Genomic DNA, 14,591 nt, shown 5'->3' on the forward strand with positions numbered 1-14,591 from the left:
CTGCTGGGTGTCCCAACCTCCCATTCCTTTGTGAATGGAGAAGAGTCTCCTTGTGCCCTCACCCCCTTCCACTCCTGAGCAATACCCTTCCCCTTTGGCAGCCTGGAGAGGCTTCACAGAGAGAAGGATCACAAGAAGGCCAGGCTTGCCAGTAAAGCAGAACTTTAATGAGTTAAAAGAGAGAAACAAAGACTGCGAGTGGAGGGCACCAGTGCAGGGATCCCTGGGGAAAGCCAAGAGTCTGCAGTTCTTGGCCATGGAGAAGGGAGAGAAAGGAAAGTTCATTCAGCTGTGTTGAAAACAACATCCAGAAGATCGATCCTCTATCCAGCACCATGCCCTGACTTCCTCCATGTGTCTTCCGGGGGCTCTCCCAGCACGTTTATCAGAGGAGGTACCTCCTGCCACCATAGCGTCGGGAAATGCCAGAGAGGTCACAGCACCCGGAGTTGATGGGCACTCCACCACAGCTGAGGATGCTACCAATGGCAGCGGAGGTGGAGGAGCCCACAACGGTGTTCTGAGGGAAGGAGCTGAGGATGGGGCCGGGCAGGGTCACCACCACAGCAGGAGGCTCGATGACAACAGTGGAGCTCTGGCACTGCCTGACACAGCGCTCATTGCAGCTGTTGGCCAGCGGGGTCGGGCCGCAGGGCTGGCAGGGCACGCACGGGTTGCAGCAGGACATGTCTGGGTGCTGGAGCTTCACCTGGACACAGGGCAGGGGCAAGCAGATGATGAGCACAAGGATGGGTGAGGAGCAGCCTGGCTTTCCTGTCACAAAGAGCCAAGGCCGCTAAGGAGTGAGCAGCTGGAAGCTGTGCCAGGTGCCACACGGACTCCATTGTCGATATAGAGCAGCCTGGGACAGGGAGGGTCTCTTGGAATTTGTAAACCAAAAGGCCCTTCAGCCGCTTCCCAGCCTTTCTCTAGGCAGACATTCTCCCCACTTCTCTCATCTACGCACAATGCTGCAAGCCCCAGCACAGGATAAGGCTAATATCAGCTGAGAGGTTCCCCGAGGATAGACCGCGCTTTTAAGAGGAGGACAAGGGGCTTCAGACTCACCTGGTTCTCAAGGAGAAGGAGGCAAGAGAAGTGGATGAGAGAGCAGGGACCTGGGCTGCCTTTTATATCTGCCCATCACTGCCGCAGGACCAGAGGCACCTTTGCAGAGGTAACAATTATCTGACAAGCTCATCTTGATGCAAACCATTGCAGCTAATGATACGGGCTGTGCTTTGGTTTCCAACACTGCTGCCTTTTCATTTCCAGGTTTGGGCCATGCCTGTTTCCCAATGAAGGCTTCTTCTGAGCACAGACATGAAAGGCCTTGGGATTTCTCAGTCAGGAAGGGTTCTGGGGACCTATTCTCAGGCAATCTCACTCAGCACTGCACGTGGAAGCTCAGATGGAGTGTGCTGGCTTTGCATCTGGATCCCACCCTATGAAATGGAGTCTGTTGCTCATCTACTTCACCTGAGAAAGCCTAGGGTACTTTGTTGTTGTGCTGCTGCTCTTTCAGGAGGGTCTGCCTCTCCCAGGTGACATGGGGCTGCTCTGCCAACCCTGTTGGAGTCTTTGCATGCCCCTATTTATCTCAGAGGGCTCTAGACAGAATTGATGGGGAATGGATGGTAGCCTGCAACGTCGTGCAAGCTACTGTGTGTAGTGTTCCTTGGACATTTCAGATCCTGCTTTTGGTTGCTCTCCAGGGATGCAGAGGGCTTCAATGCCATGGACACAATTCTGCCCCTAACATAAAGAATAACAAGCAGGGATGGCTGAGGACAGACCCAGGCACACCCTTGTTCTCCAGCCTCAGTGGGCTGTCCAAAGGTGAGCATCAGACTGTCCTTGGGCACTAGTACCTGAGCCTGGCTCCAGGTCTATAAGCCAAGTGCCCAAGCTCAGGTGAACAAAGGTTGTTGGCTCGCCTCCAGAAGCACCACTGCTTCTGGAAGGGAGAAGTAGATGCTCAGTCCAGACTCAATCATTTCATTTGGAGGGCTCTACAGGTGAAATCAATCCCACGCTGTTCATATACGTTTATGTGCCATGTTGGGGCCTCCACCTTAGGAAGTGGTTGCATGGACTCCCTTCCCTGTCAGTGTGCAGAAAGGAGAGCTTAGAGAACATGATTCTTCTGTTCTGAAATGAAAATCACAGGAAGGTGGAAAGCAAGTGCCCTTTGGAAGTGCTAATGCCCTCTCAATGAGTGCAAAGACAGACTCATTACCCAGCCAGCCTCCCACAGCTCTGCAATTTGAGGACTTTGCCAATCACATTAAAGTGTTTCCACAACAGAGCCCAAAATGAGTGGAACAATGGACTATTAAAATCATACGTGGGGTTTTAGATGTGGAAATGTCCTGACACATCTAACATGAAGCACAGCAATTTGAATGTTTTAATAAAAACTAATAAAGTACATGCAGGGGCTGAGGAGAGGAAAGAAGAGCAGTGTGAGTTTTGTTGCCAGTCCTATGCCAGGAATAATAGCCATAGGTTATACCAGAAAGTGTAGATTTTATCTTGAACCAGAACCAAGTTTCTCAGCACAGCTACTAGGGGTAAGGCTCACCTCTGTGGTTTTGCCATCTCACAGGCAGGGGAAGGGATTCTGCTGACCAAGTGGAAAGATATATGATGAATCTTATCTCGGCTCCTTCAACTTACCCCCGTTCTTCAGACAGAGAAAAGAATAGTGCATAGCTGCAGCCAGAAAACATCAGACTAAATGGGGAAATACATTTCTACTTCCTAAAGCAATGAGCCAGCTGCTGAGACTTCTTTAGGGGTTCAGATGAAGCTTTGACAAAATGGAGCACTGAGTGAACTGTAATACAAGCCTGTAGGAGGAGGGCCCCTCCTCCAATGTTCTGGCAGAGAACTGTTTCTTGATGGGGTTTGTGACCTTCTCCAAGTGCTGGTCCCTAGAGCACTGTGAGAGGAGCATTAGGATTATAGAATCAAGGAGAATCATAGAGTCAAGGCTCAGCGCCGACTAAGAAGGCTGTAAGGTGAGTGAGATGAGCTCACTGGGGAACTGTGGCTTCTGACTACCTGTAATGGCCAAGCACACCGTTAGCTCACACGGAGGTCTTCTGAAAACCTGCTTCACTTCTTCTGGAAAGCCCGCCCCAGAGCTTGCTTCACTTCTTTGTTTCTGAATGTGTAAATGAAGGGGTTCAACAACGGAGTTACAATTGTGTTAAGGGTATTCACGATTTTTTTCACATCCATGTTGCTCTGGGCTGATGGCTTGACGTACAGGAAGATGATAGAGCCATACCAGATCGTGATGACACTGAGATGGGCAGAGCAAGTGGAAAAGGCCTTTTTCCTGCCACGGGCTGACTGGATCCTTAGGATGAAATAGATAATGTATATGTAGGAGACCAGGATGACCACACAGGAGGCCACCACAACAATTATGGAGACAAGGAAAGTCGCCAACTCCACGGGCCACCTGTCACTACAGGAGAGGGCAAGGCAGGCATCTATATCACATAAGAAATGGTTGATGACGTCTGGCCCACAGAATGTCTGCCTGGATGTCAGAAAGGCCAGAAGTGAGATGGTCAGGAAGCCTCCCAGCCAGGAGCTGAGTGCCAGCCGAACAGAGATGACACTGTTCATGAGGGAGCTGTATCTCAAAGGGTAGCATATGGCTAAGTAACGGTCATAGGCCATGACAGACAAGAGAAAACACTCAGTGGAGCCTAGGGAGAGAAGAAAGAACAACTGGAGGATGCAGACGCTGAAGGAGATGGTCTGGCTAGTCCCCAGCATGACTCCAATGGCTTTGGGAACAACACCCGTAGTGTACCAGATCTCCAGAAAGGAGAGATTACAGAGGAAAAAGTACATTGGGGTATGGAGGTTCCTGTTCATCCACACGAGGGCTATGATGGACGTGTTGCCTATTACTGTCAGGGAGTACATCAGTGCAAACACGATCACAAAGGAGACCCGGGAATGCCACGTGCCTGGGAAGCCAAGAAGGATAAATTCTTCCACAGTTGTCCCGTTTGCTGTGTACCCCCAAGTGTTGAGGTCCATCTGCAAAGACAGGATGTTTCTATGTGAGTTTGCATGGCCCTGCTGGTCCTTCGGGTGCTACTAGTAGTGAAACAAATCCAGCCCCCAAAAGGAGTTTGTGAAGACCATGGGTAAACAGCAGCTATCCTAACTGAAAATTGCCAGGAAATCCTTCCCTGCAGAAACACGTTTGGACAATTAGATCTGACCCTTAAACTCAGGCTTATAGCACCAAATGAACAGTCATTACTCAAGCAATTGTAGTCCTGGGTGTTTGCTTTCTTCCAAGCCTCACCATAGGAAGCTTTTGCATACACCTCCATTACCCTCACTGGCATCTGCTTCTCAGCATTGCTACTAGGGGTAAGGCTCACCTCTCTGTAGTTTTGCTGTCTCAGACAGAGGAAGGACTTCTGCTGACCAAGTGCAAAGATGTATGATCGACGTACGCTTATCTCACCTCCTCAGCTTACCCATGGCTTATCTTTGGACAGAGAAGAGGCTCTTGGGACAGAGACGTGGCTCATCTCGCCTCATATACATGGCTCAAAGCCCTCTAGAAGTTCCAGATTGTCTTTAAGGACTAGTGCAGGAGTCTAGCAAGCAGCTTGGATGAGTAAACTGGACATCTCAACTTCAGAGAATCAGAGAATCAGAGAATGGTTTGAGTATGAAGGGACTATAGAGGTCATCTAGTTTCCCAGTGGTTGAAGGCAAAATTCTCTGAGGTGATTCCCTCCCAGGGCAGCTCTGCTGAGAAGCCAGCTGAACCAGCAGGCTTCATCTGTGTCCTGAGGAATTTACATACCAGAAACCTCATGTGGCCAAAGAGCAGAGAAATCCCTTTTAATGTGGCTCACCTTAAGCATGCAAGGGATTGGAAGTCTATGCATATAGCATACATATGTCATATGTCTTGGGCAGGCTTCACTCACCAGCTCAGCTAACGGAAATGATCCAAACGACATCTCTTCATGCACCATCCTCTAAATGAAGCCATAGTCCCCTTTGGCTGAGGGAGAGCGTTAGAAAGAGGTTGATTTATTGGAGGAGCTCTGGATGCCGTGATGTCAGGAGAAGCTCTCACCTCACGGACTCACTTCAAGCTGTACGCAGCTGCCTGACATTGTTTCCTCACCGTCCACCCTAATAGGTATTGAGAGCTTGGGCTCCTGATTTTCTTCCCCCCTGCACACAAAGCCACCACTGTACATGCACAAAGCGGGGGGGCTTGTGCGCACAGACGCACACATGCAGGGTGAAGCCGCTGCAGTTTAGCTCCATATAGTGAGGGCATACATCAGTCACAGCATCATTAGCATAAAACCATCCCCACACCCACCTCATTAACATACTGAAGTTCAGTCTGACCACACCAAGGAAACTTTCTATTGTCTTCCCTCCGTGTGCCCCAGGGAGTATGGGATCTTATCTGCTTGTTGCAGATGGATAATGCTCTCTCTTCACACAGGTCAATTAAAGAGCAGCAAAGCAATTCTCTGAAGTGGCTGCCAGGCTGGATGTTAGCCTCCTTACTGTACCTGTGGTATGTGAACCTGGCCAGGAACTCAGTGCTTGCTCTACTGACATGCAGATGTCTGAAATAGCCATGTCCCAGACACTGGAATTGCAAAGTATCTGGTGCTGAATTGTAACGTGGTCTTGAGACCTTTAGAGTGGGAGATAACTAAAAGCGACTACTCTGCTCTCGTGAGACCCCACTTGCAGGACTGTGTACAGTTCTGGGGTCCTCTCCTTGAAAAGGACATGGAGCTGTTGGAGCAAGTCCAGAGGAGGCCATGAGGATGAGCAGGGGCTGGAGCAGCTCCCGTATGGAGCCAGGCTGAGAACATTGGGGCTGTTCAGCTTGGAGAAGAGAAGCTGCGTGGAGACCTCAGAGCAGCTTCCAGTGTCTGAAGGGGGCTACAAGGATGCTGGAGAGGGACCTTCATTAGGGACCATAGCGATATACAAAGGGTGATGGGTTCAAACTGAAACAGGGGAAGGTCAGGTTAGATCTAAGGATGAAATTCTTCCCTGTGAGGGTGCTGAGGCGCTGGCACAGGGTGCCCAGAGAAGCTGTGGCTGCCCCATCCCTGGCAGTGCTCAAGGCCAGGTTGGACAGAGCCTTGGGTGACACGGTTTAGTGTGAGGTGTCCCTGCCCATGGCAGGGGGGTTGGAACTGGATGATATTAACGTCCTTTTCAACCTGAACTGTTCTATGATTTTATGATTCTAACTATGAGTACAGAGAGAGTAAGGTAAGGTGTTCACCTATCTCATTTCAGAACGTGTAGCTTCAGTTCAGCCTTGCCTGCTTTGACCATGTGGAGCTTAAAGATCCTCAAAGGACTGACCAAGAGAACAGGATGACTACTGCCCTGCGGTTTAGAAGACCATGTCTTCAAGTCTTCAGGGACCTAGCTACTTGGCAGGATGCATTGGAAATTGGCCTGGTGCTAAGAGGGTCCCAGGAGGGCCGCTTGACCTCCAAGGAGCACAAGGTCAAGAGCACAAGGATCATGGAATCATAGAATGATTTGGGTTGAAGGGACCTTAAAGCTCATTCAGTTCCAACCCCCTGCCATGGGCAGGGACACCTTCCACTAGAGCAGGTTGCTCCAAGTCCCATCCAGCCTGGCCTTGAGCACTGCCAGGGATGGGGCAGCCACAGCTTCTCTGGGCTGTGGGTCTCTCCAAGCCAAACACTCTTCCACATTCAATGTCCCATAAGAAGGAGCTTGAAGCCCAACAGTGGGCAGAGTGGGTACCATTTGAGATGACCATTGAGATAAGACCTCATCCTGAAGTGGAGAAAGATCTTCCCTCACCTAGTCATCTATGTGGAAGGAGACAAGAGAAGTGAATGAGGAAGGGAGCAAGGAGTTCTACTGGCTCTTTTACTGATCCTGCACTTGCCCAGGTCCACAGACACTCTTTGTGGAGGTAGTAATCTTCTGACATGCTAATTTACAAAGCAAGATGTCCCAGCTAATGGTGCAGACTGTGTTTTGATTTCCTGCAGTGCTACCTTTTAATTTTCTCCTTTTTAGTATGCCATTCCCTCATGGAGTGCTGGGAACATGAGCCCAAAGATTTCCAGGGCAGAAAAACATTAGAACAGGCAGAAGATGCAGACCAAGAGCCACAGGGATCCTGTGCAGGCACATGATGCAAGGCTGTGGCATTCCGGTGGGGTTGTTTGTGTCTTTCTCTGCAGGGAGTGGCTCAGTTGTTTCCAGCCCTGAAGTCCTCAGCCCCACACCCCGAGGCTCTTGTCCGTGAGGATATCACATCCTCTCATTTCCTCATTTCCTCACACACTGCCCAGTCTTTTGACCACCTCTGTGGCTCTTCTCTGGCCCCTTTCCAGCCTGTCCATATCTGTTTTGTATAGCAGGGATCAAACCTGAACACGGTATTCCATGGGTGGCCTTTCAAGAGCCAAGAAGAGTGGGGTAATGACATCTTTATCTCTGATGATGATGCACTTGTTGAGGTAATCCAGCATGCTGTTTGGCTTCCTTTGCTGCAGCAGCACACTTGTCACTCATATTGCACTTGCTGTTCACCAGGACCCCCTGGTCCCTTTCCACAGAGCTGCTCCCCAGCCGGATAGATCCCTGCCGGTGCTGCACTCTTGGGTTGTGTTTATGCTTTCTCACACACATATGAGTGCACCTAAAGTTCTCATTTCTGATACATGCTGCACCGAGTGAAAGGAAAACTGGTCTTTTTTGATTATGAGAATGTATAGCGAGATCATGGGTCCAAAATGGTCTTCTGCTCCTGGAACACAGGTAGTATGAATCAGCCTGTCTGCTCTGAAACAAGACATTCTTGTGCTAACAGGTTATTTAGATACTAAACTGGGACAGATCAGAAACTAACTGTAATATGTTGGTGTTCATAAAGTGACTGAGTCTCAGGAAGACCTATCCCACGAAATACTGATAACCAGTAGGCATTATTAAATGATATTAAAAGTATCTTGATGTTAAAATATCTTGAATTTGCCTCTTTCTTTCAGTTTCTCCAGTTCTTCCCCTCTGCCTTTGCTCATGTCCCTTGTTTCTTGCTCTCTCTTCCCAAGACAATAAAGTTTCTTTCCAAGATGCTCAGCGAATTCACCCCAAGGCATTAGAGTTCCACCAAGTTTTAACTAGGCCTCTGTGTCTAGCTGTGTCCCTCCCAGGGGTGGCAACTGGAGACAACTGGGGAGAGCAATCCCTAACTAGGAAAGTTTTTAGTCTCAGGAGTGAGTTTAATCCCAGAAGTCCTTGTTAGCTCCAGTCAATTGCTCTTAGTTTTTTACTGAAGGCAAATATTCCATTGTCTGAAGGCAGGATTCTATCAATACAAATGTAGATAGGAATGGGAACACAGGTCTGCCTGATGTGACACCCTTGCAAAATCAGAGTTGGAGAAAGTTCGGGTTTTCCAGAACTGTCTGAACCATCCTGGGGCTGTCAGGACATTGCATTGGGTTCACTGGGCCAACGTGCACTTGCAAAGAGCAGGTTCACTTTCTTAACCCTGACCAGGAAAAGCAGAACATTATTTAATATCTCCCAGGAGCAAGGACCAAAAGCAGCACAGATTGCTTCTCTGCTAGAGACAGAGATCATAGGTAGTATTCCTGGATCGTGTACGTTGTGCATTCCTACTGAATGAGGCTCAATAGTTCAAAATCCCATGCTTCAGTGTAAACCAAACGATATCCCATCAGAATGAGCTGTGCAGGATGTCCTCCTGTATCTCATAGTGCAAAAGAGCAATAAGTGCCCTGGAAACCCTCAGACTAAACCTCCTCTTCTCCACCATTACCACTACATAAGGAGGTATATTAAAAATTGCTCCTTTTCTATCAATGTGTTGATTCCCTTTTTGACACCAGAATCTACAAGTAAATGTTAGGTGCCTCAGAGTGAGAGGGGAATGGTACCGTGCCATTCTGAGCTACAGACTCCATCCCAAAGCACCGCACTGCCAAACTGTACCCAACACATGGCATAGCAGAACCTGGCCTTTTTCAGTCTAGGCCCCATTAAAGATGCCAAAAGAGAAAGCAGTTAGTGGCCTTACATGACATTTACTGGTAAACCTTAACTGTGTTCCAAGCAGAGTCCAGAGTCTTGGACTTAGTCATGCTGGTCTGACTCACACCTCTATCCCCAGTAACTCAGCTCATTATTCAAGCCCTAAAACTTTTGCTCAAGTGTCCTATTCATTGCACTGCTTGTCACAGCACATTTTGTACATATTATTGTTATGTCCTGGATTATCCATTCTATCCTTTATCAATGCTATCCATTGTCTTAAGCATATTATCCACCCTCCTGTCTGATGTTATCTCACTGCTGTCTCCAGCTCCTTGTGACAACACAGTCCCTCAGTCAGTCTGTTACGTCAAATACAGTTCTTAGCTTTGTGACGTGTTACCCAGCTTTGGTGTCCCTTGCTCCAGCTGTTGTCTGAATTAATGGAGGAAATCACAGCCTTTCCTTAGCTTGCTCCAAAACAGTTTCAGCCTGCACATTCCACATTACAACACTCTATAAAACATCTAAAACATCAGTATCTAACCCATTGCCCAATCAAGCACTTTTGTGCCACCCACTACTCTGGTAAGCATTACTTGCTAAGGTACTATTGGTCCTGATCATGAACTATGAACTATGATCGTGAACTATGTGAGCAGGTAGCCAGCTGTCTGAACTAGTCTTTCCCTCTTCACCAGACCCCTGGTAAGCTACATTCATGCCAAGCCTGCCCCTCAGTGACATTCTGTCACCAGTAGTTTGCAGATGCCTGACAGCAGTGCAGCATCTTCTTTGCTCGACTACATCCACAGTGACTCTTAGCTGCTGAAGTTCTCTTTTCTGGGTATCCGGTGAGGCAGGGCTGGGATAAGATGAGCTCAGGCTGCTGCTCTCTGCTGTTCCTGCTGGTTCATAGGCAAGAAGCAGCTTGCAATGAATGGTGTTGGGCAGTAGATGGAAGCAGTAGCCTGAATATGTGCTGCAGGCACCATCTCCAGAGACAAAAGCGCCAAATGCTGAAGCTGCTACTGCAGAAGGCAGAGCTGGGGAAGGGGGACTGGAGGAGACAGGGGCTTGAATTACTGTGTCACAAGCACTGCTGAGTTATTTCTGAAGGTGGCTTGGAGGATGCAGAGAAGGACCTGGGGGTGCTGGTCAATGAGAAAATGAACATGAGCCAGCTGCAGTGTGTGCTCACAGCCCGGAAAGCCAACCGTATCCTGAGCTGCGTCAAAAGGAGCGTGACCAGAAGGGCGAAGGAGGTGATCCTGCCCCTCTACTCTGCTCTTGTGAGACCTCACCTGGAGCATTGTGTGCAGTTCTGGTGTCCTCAACATAAAAAGGACACGGAACTGCTGGAACAAGTCCAGAGGAGGCCACGAGGATGATCAGGGGCTGGAGCACCTCCCGTATGAAGACAGGCTGAGGAAGTTGGGGCTGTTCAGCCTGGAGAAGAGAAGGCTGCGTGGAGACCTCAGAGCAGCCTTCCAGTACCTGAAGGGGGCCTATAGGGATGCTGGGGAGGGACTCTTCATTAGGGACTGTAGTGACAGGACAAGGGGTAACGGGTTAAAACTTAAACAGGGGAAGTTTAGATTGGATCTAAGGAGGAAATTCTTCCCTGTTAGGGTGGTGAGGCACTGGAATGGGTTGCCCAGGGAGGTTGTGAGTGCTCCATCCCTGGCAGTGTTCAAGGCCAGGTTGGATGAAGCCTTGTGTGGGATGGTTTAGTGTGAGGTGTCCCTGCCCATGGCGGGGGGCTTGGAACTGGATGATCTTGAGGTCCTTTCCAACCCAAACTATTCTATGATTCTATGTCTGGGAAATTCACTGGCAGTGGAGAATAGTGTGGCTACAACATTGACTTTTGACTCCTTCCTTAGCTTTAATTCAGTTTTGCATCACAGCTAACCTGGTCCAGCTTCATATTTTACCTACTACCCCAATCTTTATGAATGCTGCCTACTCTGGTACATTCCTTTTGACTTTGACTCATTGTCTAGCCTGATCCATATATATTTTCTCAGAAGCCTGAATATCCCACACCCTGGTCATATCAAGCATGACCCACAACCTAGTATCTCTATTTAGAATCCATACCTTCCACCTTAAGCTACTGATTTTTGCTATAAACTAGTCTTTAGGTCATAACACACTGCTCCATTCTGATTCATACTTGTCAGTGACTTCCTTATCTGCTCCACCTCATCACCCTAACACTTACCCTGTGTGGTGCCTACATGAAATAACAGCAGCAGGTAATAAAAGGTGGGCCGTACAAGGCTTGGTAGTCTCCCTGTGACATCCGTGATGTGAGCCCCTGGTAGGCAGCACACCTCTCAAGGGGGCACATCAGGCTGGTAAATGGGTGCCTCTGTACCTCTCAGAAGAGAGTTTCTGTGAATGGAACCACGAGCACTGCTGAAGTGATGCAAAGGTAAGAGGAGGATTTTTTGACGGGCAATCACCTTCTTCCAAGGAGGAATGAATCCACCGGCATTTCAATACCTACAGCAGGCATGAGAGCTACACTGAGCAACACATACAGGCTCTGGAGCTGCTTGTTGACATGCACTTACAGAAAGAAGAGAGAAACAGACGTGGCTATGGAATGATCCATCTGACCTATTTTAGACCTTTTTCTCTCAATGAAAACAGTAATACCTGGAAATGCCCGTATATTTATATTCCCAAGAAAGGAGACAAGCAGAGTATATTTTGTATTAGACTAAACTGACAGCTCTTGAAACTTCAGCAGATGAATTCCAGCTTCCCGGAATAGTCCTCTGATGGTAAGATAGCTCAGGTATTTAGTTCAAGTCACAGGAAAACATAAGCATTGTGTTTGACTTAGCAGAATCAGTCACTTGCTTTGATTGCTTCTTCAGAGATTGGACAGATGTGTAAGATGGACTATTCGAAACACTCAGATCTCGCCAGGTTTATAGGTAGAACTAATGCTGGCCAGGACAGGAAGCACTGAATACATGTGCTAAAGTGACACAATGGTTAACAATGTATTTTGCACTAAGAAAAAAAGGCAAAATATTGCTCCAATTTGACCTGTGTAATTCCTCGTTATAGTTAAAGTTAACAGTAATATGGTTACAGAGTTATATGTGTTTTCACATTATAAATCTTCAGTCATGGTTTATCTTACTGCTTCTGGAGCCATAAAAGGCTTTAAATGAGCAATAGCTGGACATATTTTTCAATGTCAATGAATTGTTTTATGAAGATGATGTCCTTCCACCACTGAAAACCTAGTTTATAGTATGCTTTTCTCAGCTAATTCTGGGAAGGGAGGAAGACGTAGTTCGTTTCTTGCCTTTTAACATGAAATTAAATATTGCACTAGAGGAACTTTAAAACAAGATGAAAAAGCATTTCTCAGGTTAGATTAGATTGGATGGAAAGGGCTAAAGGGGAGAAATGTGCATTTTCCAGTTTGAGAGGGTTTTTTTTCTTTTGACCTGTAGAAGTTGAGAATTATCTGTGAACATCAGCTCATCCAATTGTTTAAAAAGGTGAATAGATGGAGAAACGGAAAAGAAACGGGAAAGAAATGGGAACACAGAGAAATACATCCCTCTAAAAATGTAATTCACAGCTCATCCAATTGTTTAAAAAGGTGAATAGATGGAGAAACGGAAAAGAAACGGGAAGGAAATGGGAACACAGAGAAATACATCCCTCTAAAAATGTAATTCACCTTTCCTGAGAGCTTAATTGAGAATAACATCTACTGCTCTCTGGAAATACTTGTTTCATTCAGTGAATGTCTTGAGACTTTCTATGCCAGGAAAACGTAATGGGGACAAAGCTGTACTCCACAGGCAGCACAGGAATGACTTGGTTGTGCAGAACTAAGCCGAATTGCCTAAGTCATGCAGACACATCCTGGATATTCAGGATCCCCTGCAAATTAAATAGAACTGGGCAACCCGCTCTTACGTGGGCATCCAGTACCCATAGGTTTCAGGCTACTAATTATGAATCAGATATCAAAATATGATGTTGAAGTTGTTGCATCTTCCGTATGGTATATGATCTGAATGGAATAACATTCTTCCTTTTATCCCTCTCATGTTTTTCCTTTATTATCATCATTCTTCCTTTCTTCTTTTCCACTTGCCATTATTCCTTTGTTCACTGCAGCTCTTCTCATTATTTCTTTCATTTTAAAAATATTCCATATATTTTCTCTTTTATTTTCTTTACCTTTTCTCGGAAGCTTGATGCTGTGCCCTTTGCCATGAAGCAGAAAAACAGCACGGAATTCCAGGAATTCATCCTCCTGGGATTTCCACTTATGATGGAACTGCAGATGTTGCTCTTTGTGGTATTCCTGGTGGCCTACATGCTGACCATCTTGGAAAATTTACTCATCATTATCTTGGTAAAGATGAACCCCCAGCTTCACAAGCCCATGTATTTCTTTCTCTGCAACCTCTCCTTCCTGGAGGTTTGGTTCACCTCAGTCACTGTCCCCAAACTGCTAGCGAATTTCATTGTTGAAAGCAAGAATATATCTTTTGGAGGCTGCATGACCCAGCTTTACTTCTTCAGCTCCTTTATCTGCACTGAGTGTGTCCTCCTTGCTGTCATGGCTTATGATCGTTATATGGCCATCTGTAATCCTCTGATGTATCCAGTCATCATGAACCACCGGCTCTGCATCCAGCTAGCCGCATGCTCCTGGCTCATTGGTTTCTTGGCCTCCATGCTGAAAGTATTTTTCATCTCTCAGCTGTCATTTTGTGGCTCCAACATCATCAACCACTTCTTCTGTGACATCAGCCCCTTGCTGAACATGTCATGTGCTGACATGACAACAGCGGAAATAGTAGATTTCATCCTGGCCTTGCTTATCTTGCTGATTCCCCTCTCCATCATGATTGTCTCCTACATACGCATCATCAGCACCATCCTGAATATCCCCACTACCCAGGGCAGGAAGAAAGCCTTCTCTACCTGTGTTTCTCACCTTACTGTAGTCGTTATCTTCTTTTCAGCCACTCTATTCATGTATGCCCGACCCAAGAGAATCCACCCTTTTGACTTAAACAAGCTGGTGTCAATTGCGTACAGTATTGTGACTCCCGTGCTCAATCCCTTCATTTACTGTCTGAGGAACCAGGAGGTTAAGGAGGCTTTGAAGAAGATCTTCAGACTGTCCTCCATTAAGGTAGTTCCTTAGAGACAGAGTGTAAGCGTGTTAGAAGGAAAGGTTTTCAGATTTAGGTTGTATTCAGAACTGTATTATGCTGTGTGCAAGAGCTGACAGCTAAGGTGAGATGCATGTGCCTAACATGCCTCATGTTTTAAGAGCCTTGGCTATTCTGCTTGATTTATGAATGTGATGCTGAAAGGAAGATTCTCTTCTGCAGTTCCTGTATTGTATCTGTCTATTCAAAAGGAGAGGTCTCAGGCACTCCACAGGATTTCGTATTCTGCAGGAAGCCTGTACTTAGGACTGAATCAATCCTCATGGAAGAGAGCAG

General features: G+C 47.2%; 2 protein-coding genes across 2 annotated transcripts; one reads left to right on the forward strand and one right to left on the reverse strand.

Moving 5' to 3' along the window:
- Nucleotides 1-3,120: 3,120 nt before the first annotated feature.
- Nucleotides 3,121-5,655, reverse strand: LOC136024289 (olfactory receptor 6F1-like). Its single transcript, XM_065699506.1, is given in 3 exon segments — nt 3,121-4,065; nt 4,980-5,056; nt 5,586-5,655. Coding segments are annotated over 3 exon segments (1,092 nt in total).
- A 7,687-nt stretch (nt 5,656-13,342) lies between these two features.
- On the forward strand, nt 13,343-14,287 carry LOC136024290 (olfactory receptor 6B1-like). Its single transcript, XM_065699507.1, has one exon. It carries the CDS (start codon nt 13,343-13,345, stop codon nt 14,285-14,287), a length of 945 nt encoding a protein of 314 aa, XP_065555579.1.
- Nucleotides 14,288-14,591: the final 304 nt, after the last annotated feature.

This window comes from Lathamus discolor, chromosome 20 (assembly GCF_037157495.1).
Source record: "Lathamus discolor isolate bLatDis1 chromosome 20, bLatDis1.hap1, whole genome shotgun sequence".
Taxonomy (NCBI): domain Eukaryota; kingdom Metazoa; phylum Chordata; class Aves; order Psittaciformes; family Psittacidae; genus Lathamus; species Lathamus discolor.